The sequence below is a fragment of the Camponotus floridanus genome, unplaced genomic scaffold (assembly GCF_003227725.1).
Source record: "Camponotus floridanus strain SB8 unplaced genomic scaffold, Cflo_v7.5 scaffold35, whole genome shotgun sequence".
Lineage (NCBI taxonomy): Eukaryota > Metazoa > Arthropoda > Insecta > Hymenoptera > Formicidae > Camponotus > Camponotus floridanus.
In genome coordinates, this window is record NW_020229492.1 from 1606963 (window position 1) to 1630490 (window position 23528).

At 32.9% G+C, this 23528-nt stretch overlaps 1 protein-coding gene across 1 annotated transcript; it reads left to right on the plus strand.

Moving 5' to 3' along the window:
• The first annotated feature begins 13551 nt into the window (after positions 1-13551).
• On the plus strand, positions 13552-23135 carry LOC105249530 (neuralized-like protein 4). The gene is made up of 13 exons (XM_011255070.3): positions 13552-13701; positions 14105-14320; positions 14404-14850; positions 15008-15208; positions 15294-15519; positions 15611-15710; positions 16706-16882; positions 16997-17305; positions 17401-17594; positions 18542-18831; positions 18912-21400; positions 22388-22540; positions 22629-23135. Exons 1-13 carry the CDS (start codon positions 13552-13554, stop codon positions 22822-22824), a joined length of 5148 nt encoding a protein of 1715 aa, XP_011253372.1. The 3' UTR covers positions 22825-23135.
• The last annotated feature ends 393 nt before the right edge of the window (positions 23136-23528 follow it).

Below are 23528 nucleotides of genomic sequence, written 5' to 3' on the forward strand. Positions count from 1 at the left end.
TAAAAATATATTAAAGTGTATTTTTTTAATTACATATATGAAAAATAATCTTTAAATACTTACAAAAAATAAAAAATTCCATTTAATAAAAATAATGATAATGATAATAATAGCCGAAATTTGGATGTACATAAGAGAATTCTTTTTATACACACAAACAATGGAGAAATATTTTCCATTTTCTTTATTCTATAATATTTTATCAAAGACGAGCAATCAATTCTTCTGTTCATCAGAACTGATTCAGTGTGCTAAAAGAAATCGATGCATGCATGGACGGATGAATTAATCACGAAGATAAAGCGAGAAAGAAGCGGTAGTCAGCAGTAGATTATGAGTAAATCATGAATTTAATTTATGAAACTTAAGACTTTGATTTATACAAGGAACTCTCTTCGGGAACAATCATCTATCTTTTATCGTGTAATGATCTTTCTGTTGATCGGAACTGATTAACTAACGTTAAGAAACGAGCAAAACATGGATGAGTTAATTTATAAAGATAAGAAAGAAATGATAATGATAAAATTGGAATAAATGCACTATAAGTTTAATTTAAAAAGCATAAGACTCGAAATGTTCTTAACTTACAAAGAAACTTCTATATAACATCAAATAATTGCTTTTGTTTTCGCAGATTGCACGTGCATTTTAAGCTATCTGACAATGAATCACAAAGTACATAATCTTGCATTCTTTTCTCGATGTGATATTTTTATCATTTATCAATCCATCAATATAATATGACTATCATAAACATATTAGATTAGAAATATCTAATGATAATAAAAATTCCATCATAATATATATAATTTATATAATTTATTATAACATTCAAGAGAGTACAAAAGATATGCGATAAATATTATAATAATTTAGAAATAAAGATTAATTTTATACTTGTAGCAAACAATGTTCTTTTTTTATATTTTTAGAAATTTTTAAACATTTTTTATGTTTTTAGGAATTTTTTATTAACACGCGCAATTTACAAAGAAACAATTAATTGGATATTAGAAGGAACTTTCTTTATAAATTAAAAAAATACAGATTTCATTAAACTTAAAAATACAGATTTCATTAAACTTCTTAAATTAAATTTATATACTTATCATATTCCGTTGTCATTTACATTTCTTTCTTTCTCTCATTTTTCTTTTCATTTATTTTCATAAATTCATGCTTTTCTCACTTCTTAGCTAATCAACTCTGATTGATAAAAGACAACGAAAAATAATTATTAAGCTAGATAATTAAGATTTTTAAAAAGTCACTTATAATTTATTTTTGTTTTTAAGCAATCATTTCAAGAATAATTAATGACTTTATTTTTAAATCTAGAGAATGTACCCATTGTTACACCCATTGTTACACGTAAACTAATAAAAAATTTTCATTCTTGTTTATTTAAATCGAACAGACATAACACCACATACGGTGTAGTAATATTGTAATGTAAAACTTTTTATTGCATATTACACTCCTGTTATCATCGTTTAATATATTTGTGAAAATGTTGTATTAATTATTATACACGCACGTATATTGCATATAATTTACTTTATCTTAAATTACAATCTTCTATCAAAAAGAAAATAAAATAACTATGTAATGTGTAATAAATAATAAATGAAATATATAATATATAATAAATAGATAAATAAATAAAATAAATATATAATAAATAATAAATAAAATATTAAAAATATGAATGGACTCTTTTATATTACAAGCTTGGTGCTCATGATTACCAATTTGAATAAAATAAATCTGATTCATGCAAAACGACGATCATTCATCGCACATGTGATCAGCTGAGGTGAAAGAAACAATAAAGTCTTTCCTAGGTTCTTACCTAGATGACGCTTCGATAGTATAACAATAGAGGCAAAGGGGAGGAGGAAAAAATTCAATTGCATCCAAATGGTCCAGCTACATGTGCGCGCGAATCTTCTCTGACTAATCAATTTTATCATTTCAATTAATATGCAATTTAATTTTGCACTAGATAATTTATTCACTTGAAAATTATCAATAATGTTAAGAATATAGATGTAAGCGGATGCCAGAGTCCTGTTTTACCGATAAAATGTTATATTTCATTTTTCACAAAATAATAAATGCTCCTCCACGATTAAAGTACATACAGAAACAAAGCGGAAACCTCCTGATTTTATATTACAAATTTTTAAAAAATTGAAAAATCGTAAGAAGGCCATAACAATATTTGCTTAATATATATAAAAGTTTTGCAGTTTGTATGCACAAAATAAGATAGGTTCCCGCTGGAGATTGTATGAAGGAATATAAATGGACTTTTAGAAATGAGTTTAGAAGCCTAATGAAAAAGATTTCGGTTTATTTACGGTTTATTTTCATTAGGCTTCTAAACTCATTTCTAAAAGTTCATTTATATTGCTTCATACAATCTCTAGCGAGAACCAGGGCCGAATTTAGAGGGAAGGGGAGGGCAACAGGATCTGAAGCCCAGGGGCCTCCACAAGAGGGAGGCCTCTACAACACAAATTTTTGTGTAAAATTTCCTATCGAATGGTATACAACACTTACAAGGTGTGTTACAAGGTCTGTGTATATTGCTTGACTTTGTTATTTCGCAATAAATTATTTAAATAACGTAAAAATTAAACATTCACATTACATATAATTCGCATTATATATGCAATATAAATATTTTTAAAAATCAAGAATGATGTCGAACATTATACATTAATCTTGATTGTATAGCTTTGTAAAAATGATATATAATTTTTTGATCTTACATTATAACTTTTAATTTTAATATTCTATAAGAAAAGCCTTATAGTATATTAAAATTAAGTATAATAAATTATAATATAATAAAGTTATAATAGATAATCCTACTATATAAAATATTATATCTAGCAATCCTAACAATCCTAATTATCCTAAACAATTTTGGTGATCCTAACAACCTTAGTGATATTAACAATCTTAACGATCCTACCTAACAATCCTACTAAAGGATCCTAACAACTTTAACGATCCTAATAGTTTGAATGAGATCCTAAGCAATGACCACAGCCCTAATTACTCTGCAAATTAAACCAGCGGAAATATGCGATTTTTTTAGATTTGGGAAATACGCCCTAATTAGGATTTTATTACACAAACGCAGTGTTTATTTTTCGCGAGTTTCTGAGTTTATTTTTATATATTATTATTTATTATATATTATTATTTATTTTATGCATATTTTTATGTTATTATTTATTTTATCCGTTTAATTTACGCGTTTATTATGTGCTATTGCACATTTTTAGATTGACTTACTTTCCGAATATTCAGGCATTTGGCTATAGGTCAATGAAGGAGAAAAACTCCTTCCGTTGCCGGCTACTTATTTTCACCGGTACATGAGCATAATTTTACGCTCATTTACAATAATATTATGACCGTTTGTTATCGTCTTAATATAACTTTGCTTTAATTAATAATGCTACATAGTGTCATGTTAATCAAAATTAAATGATTGCAATTTTTACAATATACAATATAATATTATTTATAATAAAAAATGTATAATAATGATTTACGATAAAATAAATTAATTCCACATTATTTATACATTTTCTACTATATTTTCACTCTATAGTATCATTCATTGAACTTTTTAAACATTATATATGGTTCAATAGATTGATAACTTATTTAGATTTATAGCAATTAAAGCAAAGTTTTTTAATGTTACTACATAAAAATGATGAACTATAAAAAATTAAAATAATGTCAATATGCATTAGAAAAGTAAATTATTATATAGTATTAAAAAATAAAATTATTAGCATGTATTCTTTATGTTTTGTATTTATGTATAATATTTATTTTAAATAAAATAAATAATTGATTATAATGTAAAATTAATTAAAAAATGGAATTTTCCTTTAACTAATATTTCAATTTTGCATTTTTAAGCTTTAATATATATTGAAAAAAAAAAACTTTAAAAAATTATATGATTTAATTTGTTCTAGCCCATCCATTTTAAGGTAACGGACCTACAATCTACAATCTACAATCTACAATTTACAAGCTCTACATAAATTCGTTACCTTAAAATTAAATAAAAGTTTTTCACTCACCGACACTGATGTGCAACAGCGGAGTTGTCAATATTGAAGCTACGTTGTCTGTAACATACAAATATAAAATTCATATAATTAGCAGCTTTTAAAAAAATTAATCTTTCATTATATTTAATTATTATTGTACGCACCAAATTTTATATCCGATATGTGCAATAATAAACAAATAAATAAATATGTAATAATTTTTTAAATCCTAAAAAACCTATTTTTTTAAATAGAAAATTGTATAGGATTATTTACAATACAATCTTTGTATAGGATTATTTACATACAATCTTTTTTCTTTGAATCTTTCTTGTTTCATCATTCAAATAAATGACTCAAATTAGTACGTGTACACGATATAATAATTAATATAAATAAATAATATAAATAGTACTCACCATCAGGTTGTTCCGCCGATGCAAGATGCCTTTCCTAGGCCTGCGCTTCCTCTCATCAGGATTGTTAGGTTGATCTATAACAAATAGAAGATTTAAATTGTAATAACATCCAAATAATTAATATTTCAAAAGTTATTACATGTATTGAATTTTACATTCGATGCATATAATAATAACAGATTAATAAAATAATTCTATAAATTTAAAAAAAAAACATTACTAATAATTCTCTAATACTTTATAAAAGCTTATACAATAGCTAATTTTATAAGATTATAGATTTTATATAAAAATCTTTTTCTTCAAAATTCTCTCTTATTTAAATTATATAAATAAAAAATCAAATTACGCGATTAATTGTTTAATTTAAATTATAATAAATATATTTAATATTTAATATACAATTACAAATAAATAAATTACTTACCAGAAGGTTGCTCTGCCAGAGCCCGATGCCTCTTCTAGGCTTCCTCCTCCTCTCAGTCTTGGACGCGCGATACTTTACGGCACTCCGCATTCACGAGCGATATTTTTATCGTTATTTTCGTACTTTTACGCGCGATACTAAGCGCTTTCCGCACTAGTTCGATACGATAAAAAATTTTCATTTTAGTCGCGCGATGTATATACTTAATATGTATATACTTTAAACGACACTCCCGGTTTCGGTACGAACGAAAATTTATTTATGAGAATCAGCTTCGAGTCAACAGGTCAGGAATGCAACGATACAACGAGCAAGGATTAAGTCCAAACCGGAAAGAAGACGAAATGATTGACGGAAGTAGAGGAAAATGAAGTTCACCAACTCTTTTTCGCGCATAATTATCCTATCTCGTATCGAACCTGGACCCGCTAAGCACGATTTCAGGTGTTCCGCTCGGACATATTATGCCTCTCGCGGTTGCTATATGCTACACCAGGCTGGTAGACAGCAAAAGAAGAGGATACCCACATTTTTAATGCTAGAATTAGCAATTTAGAAAATGGGAAGGCAACCTCTTTTACCGAGTGAAAATCGTGCCTAGAGGAATCCACTTGACTCCTCGACAGGGTTAACACACACAGTGCGTGTGGCTGTAGACGAGCAAAGAAAAGAGACCCATTGACGACCATTCCGAACAATCGATCGAGTTCTAATCAATTCGAACCGAATCACTTGACGGAACACGAAGCACGAGTGTAGGTTGCATAGCGCAACGTGTGCAAACTCGAAATCTTAGTTAATTGGCATCGGAAGTAGAGACTCGTGACAATAATGAAATTGGGATTTTTATACGAAAAGTTCAACGCGGAAGCGCGAAAACGCGATGACGCGAGAAAGCTAAACGCGGAAACGCGGTAACGAGACGCCGCCGTCCGCGACACGTTGACGGTACCGACGACGGAAAGTCGACGACGCAATGCGTCCAATGCAAATTGCCACATATGAGCCATTGTGCGACTCGTGGTAATGCTATGCTGGGTACTTAGCTTCCTCTTCAGGCTCCTTGACATTTATCCTAAATAAAAAAATTTTAAATAAACCTCAAGGCACCATCCAAGTACTGAGCCACCCCACCGCGTCAAGGTGTACTCGTGGGGGGGTTGCATTATATAAATTATTTATAATATAATATAATTTATATGTATGAAAGAGAAAAAGAGACATTTATATTATATATAATTTTATATAATTTGTGTGTGGAATTGATTATATCATTCAATAATGTAATCTGACTCATTATAGCGCTTCCGATTTTAATGTCATGTGTACGAAATAAGTATGTAAACATTTAGTTATAATAAAACTTTTTTTTTATTGTAATGTCTACTTATATAAATATTATTGAATAAAAGATTAGATACACGATGATCATTTTCTTTAATAAAGGAAAATTGGAATCTAATTCACAGAGATGTTAGAATAATAAATAACAATGAGAAAATTATATAATAATTATATTGTATATAATATTATACTGTATATATTATATATAATAATTATTATCACAATTGCTGCTCCTTAGATTTGCAACAGCGTTCATATTAATACATAACTGCTTAACGCTTTTTCTTATTATTTATTTCCGTTCCTATATGCGAAATGTCGACCGAAAGATAAAAGCAATCTGGATAAGAAAGCTGTCTAATTGTATATATAAAACATACTATCTTAAATTGAATCAATGAAAATTTTTATTGATTAAAAAAGTAACACAACGTATCTCTCATTTAAGTAAGCATTGTGTCTTTTTATAACATTTTTTGCGAATTATTTATATAAACCAATAAATGTGTTTTTAAAATCAACAAATAATTTTTTAGAAGATATAGTTAAAATGTTTTAAATATATTCTTTTCTAAATGCAAATCGAAATTATCAATGAATTAATGTACGTTAATCACAACAATATTTTGTAGCTGAAAAACAAAAGAATATATGTATATCTAAACATTTATACAGATGACATTGATTGCTTTAATTGTAATATATGAATAATATACAGGGTGACCCATTTTAACTTAGGCAGCCAAATAACTCGAAAAATAAGCACACTACGAAAAAATGGTTAGAATCAAAATTTCGTCATTTCGAGGGGGACGTACAATGACGTTAAAATCAGCCCCCCACCCCTCCCCCTGGGCGGTGAGGGGGGGGCAAGTTTGAAATCTTAAATGAAACCCCCTATTTTTCATTGCATATTCTTGTAGCTTATCTCGAGAGCTTTCCAAAACACTATAATTAAGTATCTTTTTATTAAGTACTTTCCAAGTTATGAGGCTTGAAATCATTTTTTAATTTTACATAAACCGTAAAATATCTAGTAAACCATTCATTTTTCGATTATCTTACCTTCATAGTTTTATGTACAAAATAATGAGAGGAATCAATTGGTGTAAAGAAAACACATAGTTGTTTCTAAGAAAAAATATGTAATTTGCAATTAACAATTCCATATTTTTTCTTAAAAACAACTGTATGTTTTCTTTACACCAATTGATTCCTCTCATTATTTTGTACATAAAAGTATGAAGGTAAGATAATCGAAAAATGAATGGTTTACTAGATATTTTATGGTTTATGTAAAATTAAGAAATTATTTTAAGCCTTATAACTCAAAAAGTACTTAATAAAAAGGTACTTAATTATAGTGTTTTGGAAAGCTCTCGAGATAAGCTACAAGAATATGCAATGAAAAATAGGGGGTTCCATTTAAGATTTCAAACTTGCCCCCCCTTACCGCCCAGGGGGAGGGGTTATACACAACGTTACAATAACGTTACAATAACGTTATTGTACGTCCCCCTCGAAATGACGAAATTTTGATTTTAACCATTTTTTCGTAGTGTGCTTATTTTTCGAGTTATTTGGCTGCCTAAGTTAAAATGGGTCACCCTGTATAAAGTGCACCTTTAATAAATCGAATTTAAAGAGAAAAGTCTCGAAACTACACCGTTTCAAACGAGTGTATAAGTAACTGAAATATATGAAATAAATTTGTGCGAGTAACTAAATTGAGACATAAATTTTGTACACGATAAGAAAGTGATGACAGGTGGATATGAAAATCAGTATTATTTTGGTTTAGTTTTTATCTGCATATCGAGTTACAATAAATAAAGCCGAGTCGAGACTCGCTCGAGCTTGTCCTTTAAAAACAATTAGAGAAAAGGATGCAACGAGGGTGCGACAAGGATGTGAGAAGAAACGCGAATAAGACGCGAGATACTTCGCGAGTGAAAATCCGAGTTTTTTATTGGATTTAAGGGTCGAGAATCTATGATTATTGACTATCGATTGAGTACGCGTGGAGTATTTAACTCAGGAGTCCTCGCGGATTATTTAGGTCAGGAAAAATTCGAGATGCTATCGATATATGGAACATCTGACGCGAATATTAATCATTTCGCAAAGGCCAAACACAAATTAAATGCAAATACATTCAATTTTAATATTTTTATATATCTATTTTCTAATAAAATTAAGTATCTAAAGTAATTGATTGTAAAATTATTACGCGCAATCAATTTTTTTGCCTTTTAAACAGATATTTAATATTGTAAATTATATATAATTATAATTATCCTGCATTATCTTGAATATAAACTTTTAATAAAAATTCAGTCTATTTAAAAATATCTATTCTTATCTATTATATATGAAGTATATAATAATTACATTACTGTGAAATATTTTATAAAATATTGAACTATCTTGAAATATCAATTAATACGAAAAATATTTTATTATATTATTTGGAATATTTTAAAATAAAAACTGAAATATTTTTTATATATGCGTTATATGTTAGATGATAATTAAGAATAAATGAAAAGGTGAAAAAGCAACAGGCAATATGTCTAAAAATAACATGAATGATAAATAATTTATAAATGACTTACATTTTATATTTCGTTGCTCCGTATGTGTTGTTCGATGCTTTTCCTCCTTTTCTCTCTTTTTCGTCCTTTGCTATTTCTTCATAGCACTCACATTCACTTCCGAAAATACGAATAATAATAATTAATTATACATATATGGAACAATCGCGAGACACTTTGCACGACACTCCCGATCGCGGAATAATTACATGAGAAACGCATTTTTTAACATATTGTAAGAAATAGAAGACACGAGAGAAGTACTATTTTCGTTCGATATTTATATAAAGTTTCAAATTCATGCACTACTCATTACAAATGCTCCGTTTTATTAATATTATATTAACACGAATTATAAAATTGAAAGATTGATCTAATTGAAAATCATGATAATCGATTCAATTAATAATAAATTCGATAATATACGAAGAGTATCGTTTCGCACCACTACCTTGCTCGAGTGTCGTAGTGTGAATGATATCAAGACCGCGGAATGTAAACATTAGCGCGCTTTGTATACGCCGTCAAGGCTAAACATTGTATTATCATCTGTTCGAAATATTTTACGTATTTTGACAAATATATACGCGAAATATTTTAAAGTATAGAAATTTAGATTTTAAATGATATAGATTAATTACATAATTATTTATCGAAGGAGTACTTTCATTGTGTTAAATATATATTTATATTTACAATTCGATCGTTTTACTGAACGATCTCAATCTGAATTACATTTAAATAATCGAAAACTAGATAAAGAGTCACGAATGATTTATATTTGACCATGATCGGATTTAGTGGGGGGCAACAGGGGTTGAAGCCTAGGGGCCTCCACAAGAAGGAGCCCAAATAGAACATGAAACTCATAATGACATTATTATGACGTCATCATGATTTTATTTATCACTTAAAAATTACCTAAACAAAAATGATTAAAAAATGAGTTAAAGATGACAAAAAGAATCATAAATTTTTAAGTTCAATAATCGCATTATATAATTTTAAAAAGATTATGTTGCTTAAATATAATTAAAATATACATGAATAATTAAATAAACAAGTAATTATGACGTCACCTAAAAGTCATTTTAGAAAAATCATAATGATCTCATTTGATATATTTTTGGCAATGTTTTGGTGACTTATTAATATCATTTTTTATATATATTACGCAATTACTTGTTTATTTAATTATTTATGTATATTTTAATTATATTTAAGCAACATAATCTTTTTAAAATTATATAATGAGATTATTGAACTTAAAAATTTATGATTCTTTTTGTCATTTTTAACTCATTTTTTAATCGTTTTTGTTTAAGTAACTTTTAAGTGATAAATAAAATTATGATGACGTCATAATAATGTCATTATGAGTTTCATGTTCTACCTGGGCCCCTTCTTGTGGAAGCCTCTGAGATTCAATCCCTGTTTCCCCCCACTAAATCCGATCATGGTCAAATATAAATCATTCGTGACTCTTTATCTAGTTTTCGATTATTTAAATGTAATTCAGATTGAGATCGTTCAGTAAAACGATCGAATTGTAAATATAAATATATATTTAACATAATGAAAGTACTCCTTCGATAAATAATTATGTAATTAATCTATATCATTTAAAATCTAAATTTCTATACTTTAAAATATTTCGCGTATATATTTGTCAAAATACGTAAAATATTTCGAACAGATGATAATACAATGTTTAGCCTTGACGGCGTATACAAAGCGCGCTAATGTTTACATTCCGCGGTCTTGATATCATTCACACTACGACACTCGAGCAAGGTAGTGGTGCGAAACGATACTCTTCGTATATTATCGAATTTATTATTAATTGAATCGATTATCATGATTTTCAATTAGATCAATCTTTCAATTTTATAATTCGTGTTAATATAATATTAATAAAACGGAGCATTTGTAATGAGTAGTGCATGAATTTGAAACTTTATATAAATATCGAACGAAAATAGTACTTCTCTCGTGTCTTCTATTTCTTACAATATGTTAAAAAATGCGTTTCTCATGTAATTATTCCGCGATCGGGAGTGTCGTGCAAAGTGTCTCGCGATTGTTCCATATATGTATAATTAATTATTATTATTCGTATTTTCGGAAGTGAATGCTACGAAGAAATAGCAAAGGACGAAAAAGAGAGAAAAGGAGGAAAAGCATCGAACAACACATACGGAGCAACGAAATATAAAATGTAAGTCATTTATAAATTATTTATCATTCATGTTATTTTTAGACATATTGCCTGTTGCCTTTTCACCTTTTCATTTATTCTTAATTATCATCTAACATATAACGCATATATAAAAAATATTTCAGTTTTTATTTTAAAATATTCCAAATAATATAATAAAATATTTTTCGTATTAATTGATATTTCAAGATAGTTCAATATTTTATAAAATATTTCACAGTAATGTAATTATTATATACTTTATATATAAGAATAGATATTTTTTAATAGACTGAATTTTTATTAAAAGTTTATGTTCAAGATAATGTAGGATAATAATTTACAATATTAAATATCTGTTTAAAAGGCAAAAAAATTGATTGCGCGTAATAATTTTACAATCAATCAATTTAGATACTTAATTTTATTAGAAAATAGATTTATAAAAATATTAAAATTGAATGTATTTGCATTTAATTTGTGTTTGGCCTTTGCGAAACGATTAATATTCGCGTCAGATGTTCTATATATCGGTAGCATCCCGAATTTTTCCTGACTTAAATAATCCGCGAGGACTGTTGAGCTAAATACTCCACGCGGTTCAATCGACAGCCAATAATCATAGATTCTTGATCCTTATATTCAATAGAAAACTCGATTTATTAAAGGTGTACTTTATATATTATTCATATATTACAATTAAACAATCAATGTCATCTGTATAAATGTTTAGATATATATATATATATATATATATATATATATATATATTCTTTTGTTTTTCAACTACAAAATATTGTTGTAATTAACGTACATTAACTCATTGATAATTTCGATTTGCACTTAGAAAAAAATATATTTAAAACATTTTAACTATATCTTCTAAAAAATTATTTGCAGATTTTAAAAACACATTTATTGTTCTATATAAATAATTTGCAAAAAATGTTATAAAAAGACACAATGCTTACTTAAATGATACATTGTGTTACATTTTTAATTAATAAAAATTTTCATTGATTCAATTTAAGATAGTATGTTTTATATAAACAATTAGACAGCTTTCTTATCCAGATTGCTTTTATCTTTCGGTCGACATTTCGCATATAGGAAGGGAAATAAATAATAAAAAAAAGAGTTAAACAGTTATGTATTAATATGAACGCATTACAATTTATATATACAGGGTGTCATTTCATTGGCGTCCACTATTTATATAGCGATATTCCTCATGGAAAACTGAGTCAAAGTCCTGAACCATTTTTTTCTTAAATGCTTAATAAAGCGGTAATTATTGAGCAAAGTTGCGCCAATAAGCACCGACCTTTAGCCTCCTCGATGAAATTTTCCTTAAGAAAACGCTTTTAACGAAAGAAATGAGTTTTAATATAAAATAAAGTTTTTCGCATTATAGAAGAAAAAAATGATTTAAAAAAAAAATGGTTTCAAAAAAATGGTTTCAAATTTTTTTCATTATAGAAAAAAATGATTCAGGACTTTTCAACTCAGTTTTCCATGAGGAATATTGCTATATATAAATAGTGGGCGCCAATTAAGTGACACCCTGTATATTTCTTTTCTCTTTCCCTCTCTGCTGTCGCATTTAGTTTAGTTCGCCAATCAAACCATCCCGACTCTCGGCCTTGCTCCTATACACGCAATTCTCCTCTATTCGTTCGTATTTAGATCGACCGCAGGAATTAATGCAAAATAAAATTTTTCGCATTATAGAAGAAAAAAATGGTTTCAAATTTTTTTCATTATAGAAAAAAGTGGTTCAGGACTTTTCGACTCAATTTTCCATGAGAAATATCGCTGTATAAATAGTGAGCGCCAATTAAGTGACACCCTGTATATTTCTTTTTTCTTTACCTCTCTCCTATCGCATTTAGTTTAGTTCGCCAATCAAACCATCTCGACTCCCGGCCTCGCTCCTTTACACGCAATTCTTCCCTATTCGTTCGTATTTAGATCGACCGCGGGAATTAATGTAAAATAAAATTTTTCGCATTATAGAAGAAAAAAATGGTTAAAAAAAAATGGTTTCAAATTTTTTTCATTATAGAAAAAAATAGTTCAGAATTTTTCGACTCAGTTTTCCACGAGGAACATCGCTATATATATATATAGTGGGCGCCAATTAAGTGACACCCTGTATATTTATTTTCTCTTTCCCTCTCTCCTGTCGCATTTAGTTTAGTTCGCCAATCAAATCATCCCGACATCCCCTCGCTCCTTTACACGCAATTCTCCACTATTCGTTCGTATTTAGATCGACCGCAGGAATTTAACCACCGAGTCGAGCGATGGACGGAGCGCCTGGAGGGCGAGAAGGGCAAGGCAGCGACGATGCGTCGCGACGACGCGGTGCGCGCGCGCGCTCGCGCGCGCGCGCTGATACGTTCGTCGGCCGACTGCGGGGTCCACGACGGCGCGACGCGACTGACACGGTGAGGTGAGGCGAGGCTTGGGGTCCGACATGTTCCACCGGCGATGCGGCCACCGTGTCACCCTCAGCAACAACAATTGCACCGCCACGCGCAATTTCTCCGAGTACAATTATGGTCTGGTGTTCAGCGCCGAGCCGCTCCAGGATGACGAGCTGTTCGAAGTCACCATCGACAAGAAGGTATACACGCGCGCGCGCGCGTCATATTTTTCCCGAGACGTCCATGTGTGGGTCCCTGTAAAACACAACAGTGCATCATCTCTGCGGTAATCTTATCGTGGGAATAATTGTGCGACGTAGGGTCTGGTACACGTGTGTTATTTTTCTCATCGAGTGCTCGATTGAAATGTTTCGGTTGATTTATTCGAAGGCAGATAGCGATGTGTATTTTATGAAAATGTTGATAATTGTGCATTTTACGCATTTGTTTATTTCCTATTATTATTTACCTATTTATTATATATTATTTATTATTTATTTATTATTTATTATATATTATTTATCTATTTATTGATATATATTTACCTATTTATTGATCTTGTACAAACTGATATTGTATATACTCATTTTGAAAATTGTACAGATGATATCATGGAGTGGCAGTATAGAAATTGGAGTGACAGAATGCGATCCGGAGACATTGGAAATTCCATCCTGTGCCATAAATCTTCGCCATGGATCTTGGATTATGACTGGTTGTGGCATAGTTCACGATGGAGATCGAATTGTCGATGTGTATGGAACGGATCTTAATGATCTGGAGGAGGGAAATACTGTAGGAGTGATGCGAACATCTAATGTAATTTATAATTCGCTAGTCTGATTTATCATTATTTATATCGCGGAGAGTAATTAATGATAGTTTTCTGTTTGCAATTCTAGCACGAGCTGGTATTTTACGTCAATGGTGTTTCGCAAGGCGTTGCTGTGAGCAACATTCCGGAGCATATTTTTGCTGTTGTAGATATGTATGGCGATTGTGTACAAGTCAATATAACTCATCCCAGACTTGTCACTTTATCTAATATGCCGAAAGATGAAGTTGAGATTAATAACGATTATGTTATGGGGGAAACCTCTAGTTCCTCGACAACAAATCTAGTCGCTAACTTAAATGTTAATTTAAATGTCAATGTAAATGTTAATTTACCGAAAAATCCCACTCCTGCCGCAATAAGGGAAGACAGATTGAAGTTTCACGAAAGAGTCGGAACGCTGGTAAAGCTGTCCAATAATGCCAGGACTGCCGAGAGGCGGAGACCGCTCGATGAATTTAATAATGGTGTCGTGATGACACATAGGCCGTTACGAGATAATGAACTATTCGAAGTAAGTATCTAGAGATACATGTAAAATTATACAGGAGCATTTATGTAAATTGCAACAGCATGTAACTTTTGATTTTTTTCTTGCAATTTTTGCAATTATTTTATATCAGAATTATTTTATTATTTTTTATTTACTTTATAATTTACAAAATTTGTAGATACGAATAGATAGGCTAGTTTACAAATGGTCAGGAAGCATAGAAGTTGGTGTTACAACTCATAGTCCTACAGCGCTAGAATTTCCAGCAACAATGACCAATATGCGTTCTGGCACGACTATGATGTCTGGCTGTGGTATTTTAACGAACGGCAAAGGCACACAACGGGAATACGGAGAGTTCAATTTGGATGAATTGAGAGTAAGATAAGACTAGATTTATAATCTTGGACCTCTTATTTTATTTTTTCCCTCTTGCATCAAATTTATTGTGCATCATTTTTTAGGAAGGAGACCGTGTGGGAATGATTAGGCAGAGTAATGGAGACCTTCATTATTTAATAAATGGTCTGGACCAAGGTATCGCTGCTAAAATACCAACAGGTGTATGGGGTGTAATAGATCTTTATGGAATGACCGTAAAAGTAACCATTGTCGATCGTGACGAAAGGGAAGAGCAAAATCTAGTTACAAGGAGAAACACATTGCAGCTACAGGGTCTGGAAAGTGAAGGTAATAATATGCGCATCTCAAGTTCTTCAAGTTTCTATAGAAATAGAAAATGCTGTTAACGTAGATATTTAAAATATAATGAATTCTGCAGAAGTTGGAGAAGAGGAATTACCCGACAGACTAATGTTTCATCCTTGTTGTGGCACACATGCCGATGTAATCAATAACGGACGTACAGCACATAGACCTAAGTAAATTAAAAGATATATTTATGCAGATTTATTTAGTCATCCAATATGCAGGGTGTTTCATTTTAATTTCCCCAGGCAAATATTTCGGAAAATAACGAAAAATCGAAAAAATGTTTCAGAGAAAAGTTGTATGGTTTCTAGGGGGACATAAGATAGTGCCATTAGTTTGACCTTAAAGAGTCACATGAAGGTTACGTAAAGATCATTTTGAATTTCTTAAATGGAACACCCTATATATTTTTGCATGTTTTTGTAGCTTTTCTCGAGATCTTTCTAAAACACTATAAATAAACATTTTTTCATCAAGTACTTTTCGAATGAGACTTGAAACCAGTTCTTCATTTTACATCAATCATAAAATATCTTGTAAAATATTCATTTTTCGATTATCTTATTTTAATATTTTTATGTACAAAATAATGAGAGAAATCAATTGGTGTAAAGAAAACACAGTTGTTTTTAAGAAAAAATATGGAATTATTAATTGCAAATTACATATTTTTTTCTTCGAAACAATTATGTGTTTTCTTTACCAATTGATTCCTCTCATTATTTTGTACATTACAGTATTAAGGTAAAATAATCGAAAAATGAATATTTTACAAGATATTTTATGGTTTATGTAAAAAATTAAGAAATGATTTCAAGCCTCATAACTCGAAAAGTACTTGATGAAAAAATGTTTATTTATAGTGTTTTGGAAAGATCTCGAGAAAAACTACAAAAATATGCAAAAATATATAGGGTTCCATTTAAGAAATTCAAAATGACCTTCACGTAATCTTCAAGGTGTGACTCTTCAAGGTCAAACTAATGGCACCATCTTATGTCCTCCTAGAAACCATACAACTTTTGTCTGAAACATTTTTTCGATTTTTCATTATTTTCCGAAATATTTGCCTGGCGAAATTAAAATGAAACATTCTGTATATAAATTTATAAATTCTAAAATCACATATAATCTCTTCCTAACGATAGATATAAATCTTTTTCAGTGCCATAGATGATTTCAATAACGGAGTGGTATTAACTTCGAGACCATTGAAACCTAATGAATTATTTGAAGTCAGATTAGATAAAATCGTCACGAAATGGGCCGGTTCTATCGAGATAGGAGTTACCACGCATTCCCCAACAGAGTTGGAATTTCCTTTTACCATGACAAATGTTAGGTAGGTAAGGTCGTGCGCATCGGTTTTAAGCGAAAGCATGAGGAACTACGAAGGGCGCGGTAAATTGTTTACCCGCTTATGTTATTGCTCGAAGGTGGCTCATATCGCTTGCAGATCCGGCACATGGATGATGACAGGCAACGGCGTGATGCATAACGGCACCACGATGATAGATCAATATGGTCAAAATCTGGACCGTCTGCAGATCGGTGATCGCGTGGGCGTGATGAGAAAGGATAATTCGACGCTACACTTTTACGTGAATGGCGCAGACCAGGGTGTGGCCGCGATGAATGTGCCCGACAGAGTCTACGGAGTGATTGATCTTTACGGGCAGGCCGCCCAAGCTACCATAGTTGATAATGTAGACTTTTACAGTCCCACCACGAACAATTCCAGTTTTAGCAATACGACGTTGTACAGGTGCGATTATCCACCAGAATTGGAGATACAGATTTATAGATTTATTGATATTATATCGTCGAACGTAGATGATGATTGTGCAAATCTGTTGACAGCGATCTAAGGTTTCATCATGTACATGGTAAAAATGCGAGGATCACGAATAATGGTTTAACAGCGTCCAGACCGCGAGCTCTGGGTGAATTCAACGAAGCTATTGTAATTGCGAATCGCGCGTTACGCGATGGTGAAATGTTCGAAGTGACGATAGATAAAATGGTTGCTAGATGGTCTGGTGCTATAGAAGCAGGTAATTGCTGTCCTAACCATACAGGGTGGACCAAAAGTCTGGATACAGTCGAATATCTCGTATAGAATGCATTTTAGAACAAAATACTTTAGACAAAAGTTGTAAGGATTAAAAATATGTATTTAACTGTAATATCCATTTGACATTGAGTGGCGTCGCCAAGGTCAGGGCAAGGTCAACTTGAATTTTTTAAATGGAACCCCCTATTTTTCATTGCATATTCTTATAGCTTATCTTGAGAGCTTTCTAAAACACTAGAATAAAATATTTTTCCCTCAAGCACTTTTTGAGTTATAAGGCTTGAAATCATTTCTTAATTTTACATAAACCGTAAAATATTCATTTTTTGATTATCTTACCTTAATACTTTTATATAGAAAATAATGAGAGGAATCAATTGGTGTAAAGAAAACACATAGTTATTTCGAAGAAAAAATATGTAATTTGCAATTAACAATTAAATATTTTTTCTTAAAAGTAACTATGTGTTTTCTTTACACCAATTGATTCCTCTCATTATTTTGTACATAAAAGTATTAAGATAAAATAATCGAAAAATTAATATTTTACAAGATAGTTTACGATTTATGTAAAATTAAGAAATGATTTCAAGTCTTATAACTCAAAAAATACTTGAAGGAAAAATAATTTATTATAGTGTTTTGGAAAGCCGTCGAGATAAGCTGCAAGAATATGCAACGAAAAATAGGGGGGTCCGTTTAAAAAATTCAAGATGACCTTGCCCTGATCTTGGCGACGCCACTCAATGTCAAATGGATATCACAATTAAATACATCTTTTTAATCCTTACAACTTTTGTCTAAAGCATTTTGTTCTAAGATGCATTCTATACGAGATATTCGACTGTATCCAGACTTTTGGTCCACCCTGTATATCAAACATAATAAAAATTATCGATATAATTTCTCGACGACACAAAACTATAGGTGTTACTGTGATAAGGCCCGATGAATTGGAATTCCCATCTACAATGACGGATATCGATCACGACACGTGGATGCTCTCAGGATCGACGGTGATGCGCGACGGAGTTACGTTGCGCAATAATTACTCTTGCGATTTAGATAAATTAGTGGAAGGCAATCGAATCGGAATGATGCGGTGCTCGGACTCTTCCTTACATTATTTTTTGGATGGAGTAGATCAAGGTTCCGCTTGTACGGGATTACCAGTGAACGTTTATCCAGTAATAGATCTATATGGACAATGCGCACAGGTATAACATGAATAATGTTCGCTTGGTAATGACAATAATCATACATTTTTTCGCAACTGATTCCAACTGATTTGTTTCAGGTAACGATTGTATTGCCTGAGCGCAGAGATCCGTTGACACAACAATATTTACCCTCTGAAAACAGTATCAGTCAACAACCGACTTCGGTGATCCAACCTCAGGCGCAGACAGAGATTTTGCACAAGTTTCACGAATCGGTCGGGCTGAATATACAACTGAATAGCGATAGAACCGTGGCGACCAGATGCAGAGAGTACAATAACGCCGTGCTGTTGAGCGACGCGCCGCTGGAAAATAATGAATTGTTCGAAATCGCGATTCAAGAAGTAGCGCGTGAGTGGAGCGGTTGTCTAAGAGTGGGTGTCTTGAGTAACGAGACAGGGAACTGGTTGACATCGATGAACCTTGTGCCTGGAATGACGTCCATACCTAGTGATGCTTGGTATCTAACCGGTAACGAGGTGAGGCACATGGGTTTCGCGCTCACCTCGAATTACTGCACGAGTCTGGATTGGTTACGGGTACACGATAAAATCGGCGTGAAACGTACACCTGAGGGTAACCTTAAGTTCTACATGAATGGCGAGGATGTGGGCGTGGCGGCGTCTGACGTACCGGAGATGGTGTATGCAGTGATCGAGCTATTTGGCAGCACCGTGGCCGTGAACATCACCAGCAGCAAGCAGCAAAATCCCGTGATATCTCCCAACGCCAGTCTGAGGCTGCAAGATTCGTTGGAACTTTTGCTGGACCCGATGCCACCGAGAAATGACGCGGGAATGGACACCTCCATCGACGTGTCCGAGGGAAAATTAATGAACGAGGCGACGCTTACCCCAACTCAACCCGCTATCGCCAACGTGACTGTCGGTGACGGGGATTGGAGCTACGAGTTCCACGAGAATCACGGCAGGAATATACAGCTGGAGACCAAGACGATCGCCAAACGAGTAGCCAGTTATAATCAGGGTGTAGTGATGTCCAGCCGGCCGTTAATAAAAGGCAAGCCGTTCCAAGTCAAGATAGAGAAGCTGAACGAACGTTGGGTGTCGAATATTCTCTGCGGCGTTTCCTGCATATCGCCGGAAAAGCAGACGAGCTTCCCGTTGACGGCGCTCGGTTTCAAGAGACACTCTTGGATCATTTGCAGCGATTGGATATTTCACAACGGCATGAGGGTAAAAACAAAGTACGGCGCCGGTTTGGAAAATCTTCAGTGTAACTCTGTCGTAGGTCTACTGATCGATGAAGACAATCGATTGCATTTATTCATCAACGGCATTGATCAGGGGGTGGCCGCTACCGATCTGCCGCCCTACGTCTTCGCCGTGATCGATCTGTACGGTCAGTGCGAGCAAGTGTCCCTCGCAGGCGTCAACGAGGAGTCTACCTACACGAACGTCGCTATCGACAATGCACTCGTGGCTCCTATCGAGTGCACAAACGTGGAGGCGGAAGATGTAGAGAATTCGCGCGAGAAAGCAGATCTAGAACGTCACGAGAAAGAAAATGCGATGGCGACTACCTCTTCGGATCTCTCGCCGTCTTCGACGTCCCCGAGCGTACCAAGTCAATGCGGCTCGAGTACCAGGGACGGCAACCTCGAAGCTGAATATTCGTCTTTCGACAGCGCGAATCTGGCGAACAATAGCGTAGTAAATAAAACTGTATCGAGCGCCGACAGTAATAATTCGGACTCGTGTTCGGAGTTGAGTAATGATGCCCGGAGCGCCAAGAATAGGGTGTATCTCGATAATGCGGGGCAGCAAACGCCATTGAACAATCAGCCTGAAAACAACTCGAACGAGTCTAATCTCGACTCGGCGGGGAATCGCGCTCTTGTAAGCGTCTTGAGTATCAGAAACGAGTGTACAAATGTTGAAATAAACAACGCGACTAATATTAATATACAGAAAGGTATGGTCGCGAGTGCCAGTAACATGAGTAGCCTGAACGCGGCGATCACGGCGACGAATGCCAATAATGCGATTAATGAGAGCATAGCGTCCAATAGTCAGGTTGTCAATAGTAGCACGCAGCAGAACAATCTGTCGGATCTTCCCAACAACGTTTGTTCGGGCTTTCACGAACCGCGCTCCTACGCAAGTCGAGACAATATTGCGTTGATCCGCGACAACTCGATCTTCAACGGGAATATACTTCCGAGCCAGAACCCGATGATTCATCAAACGCGAGACGCCTCGATACCGCTGATGCCGTCGTTACCGTCCACTCCACTTGGCTCTACTGTCGTTGCATCCTCGAGGAAGTGCGACTATCTGAAGGCGTGTATGCAGCTAAAAAAGTCGCTTGTTTTGCCGGATGAATTTTTCTCCACCGATGAGATATTGTGCTACTGTAGCGCGTGTTACAAGGTGGACGGTGATAACACGATCTGCAAGAAGGGTGAACCACCAGCAGAGTTCGCGATACCGGTTGGCTGGGCTAGGTTCCCGTTGAAGCAAAGCATTAACGCCAATCAGATCCCACAGAGTACGACAGACAAGTGGCACGTTGCGTTCTACGGCATACGACTAGATGCGATAAGGTAATATGAATATAATTTTGACTTTTTTCGATTATATACACAGGGTGTTTTAATCAATACATGCGAATATCTCAAAAACACTGCATTAAATGGAAAAATGTTTCATATATAAGTTGTATGGCTTGAAGGGGGACATAAGATGGTGCCATTAATTTTACCTCGAAGAGTTATCTGAAGGTCACGTGAAGGTCACCTCCAACTTTTTAAACGGGACACTCTATATACTTTTACATAGTTTTGTAGCTTGCCTCAAGAGCTTTCCAAAACACTATAATAAAGTATTTTTTCATTGAGTACTTTTCGAGTTATGAGGCTTAAAATAATAATCTTAAATGTAAAAATAATATCTTAATTTTACATAAACCGTAAAATATCTAGATCAAGATATTCATTTTTCAATTATCTTACCTTAATACTTTTATGTACAAAATAATGAGAGGAATCAATTGGTGTAAAGAAAACACATAGTTGTTTCAAAGAAAAAATATGTAATTTGCAATTAACAATTCTATATTTTTTCATAAAAGCAATTGTATGTTTTCTTTACATCAATTGATTACTCCCATTATTTTATACATAAAAGTATTAAGGTAAGATAATCGAAAAATGAATATTTTACAAGACATTTTACGGTTTATGTAAAATTCAGAAATGACTTCAAGCCTCATAACTCGGAAAGCACTCAATAGAAAAATACTTTATTATAGTGTTTTAGAAAGTCCTCGAGATAAGCTAGAAGAATATGTAATAAAAAATAGGAAGTTTCATTTAAAAAATCGAAGATAACCTTGCCCTGACCTTGACAACCATTCAAGATCAAACCAATGGTACCACCTCATGTCCCCCTTCAAGCCATACAACTTATATCTGAAACATTTTTCGATTTAATGCAGTGTTTCTGAGATATTCGCGTGTATTGATTAAAATGGTCTACCTTGTATATTATATATTATTTTTCACATTAATTTAAACGTGACACATGTATAGATTGATCCTAGATAGAGGAGAGCTTATGACCAAAGAGCAATTAGACGTAAGCAACCTGACAGCGGGTATAAAAAGTGAAGATCAGAACTTGCAGGTATCGTTCTCGCCCAGTATCAAATGCGCTGCGTCCGACGAATTTACTAGAAAATATCCGTAAGTAGCTTGTTTATGTAAGAGATGTGCGTTCTTTTTTATATCATAAATTAAAAATATAATTTAATCCTGTCAATCTTGTACCTAGGTATATCGATATGCAATCCAATAAAAAATTGAACGTATCAACTGCGTTCCAATTACTGGTAAGACCAGGCTCGTATACGATTAGTCCCGGCGACAAGGACAGCACCGATTTGCACTGCGAATCCAGCAAATGGGCCACCAAAGAAGCCGGAGCCACAGTGATCGTTGCCCTGCTCGTTCATTTAGATGGATTCTAATTCGTGTCTGTCTCGAAAGTGTTTTCATGGACTTAAGTATCATTACATCGATTTGCATCGAGCAACAGACCGTGAGTGATTGTACATATGTACAATGTGCCGACTATGTTGAGAGACAGTCTTGTGATTGATATTTCAATTCCGTCGAAATCGCATCGTATATTTATGTTAGACACCGCGTAAGTTTTCCTCGTGCAGCCATTTAAGAATTGTGTCATCATGATTCGTATAATAGAGATTAATCGAAGCTTTAGAGCATTTCCTTTAATGTTGTAACGTTTATTATGTACAGTACAGATAATTGTGTAATAGAGAGTTTACATTCGTTTATTTATATATATAGAATACAACGCGAGCTTCGACTAGAAAAAGATTCTCCACGAATTCGCTGGATAGCTATGGCAATTTTGTGACGCACCATAAAGGACCTTGTATAAGTTTGAAACACTTTAACACACGCGTCCCGTGTACAGGGTGGACCAAAAGTCTGGATACAATCGAATATAGAATGCATTTTAAAACAAAATGCTTTAGACAAAAGTTGTAAGGATTAAAAAGATGTATTTAACTGTGATATCCATTTGACATTGAGTGGCGTCGCCAAGATCAGGGGAAGATCAACTTGAATTTTTTTAATGGAACCCTCTATTTTTCATTGCATATTCTTATAGCTTATCTCGAGAGCTTTCCAAAACACTATAATA

What these genes read in the sequence shown, in the direction of transcription:
- LOC105249530 (XM_011255070.3), top strand. Translation starts at nt 13,552, where the DNA reads ATGTTCCACCGGCGATGCGGCCACCGTGTCACCCTCAGCAACAACAAT. An exon ending in GAGTGATGCGAACATCTAAT is followed by an intron (nt 14,321 to 14,403) that starts GTAATTTATAAT and finishes TTGCAATTCTAG; the next exon opens with CACGAGCTGGTATTTTACGT. An exon ending in CGTACAGCACATAGACCTAA is followed by an intron (nt 15,711 to 16,705) that starts GTAAATTAAAAG and finishes AATCTTTTTCAG; the next exon opens with TGCCATAGATGATTTCAATA.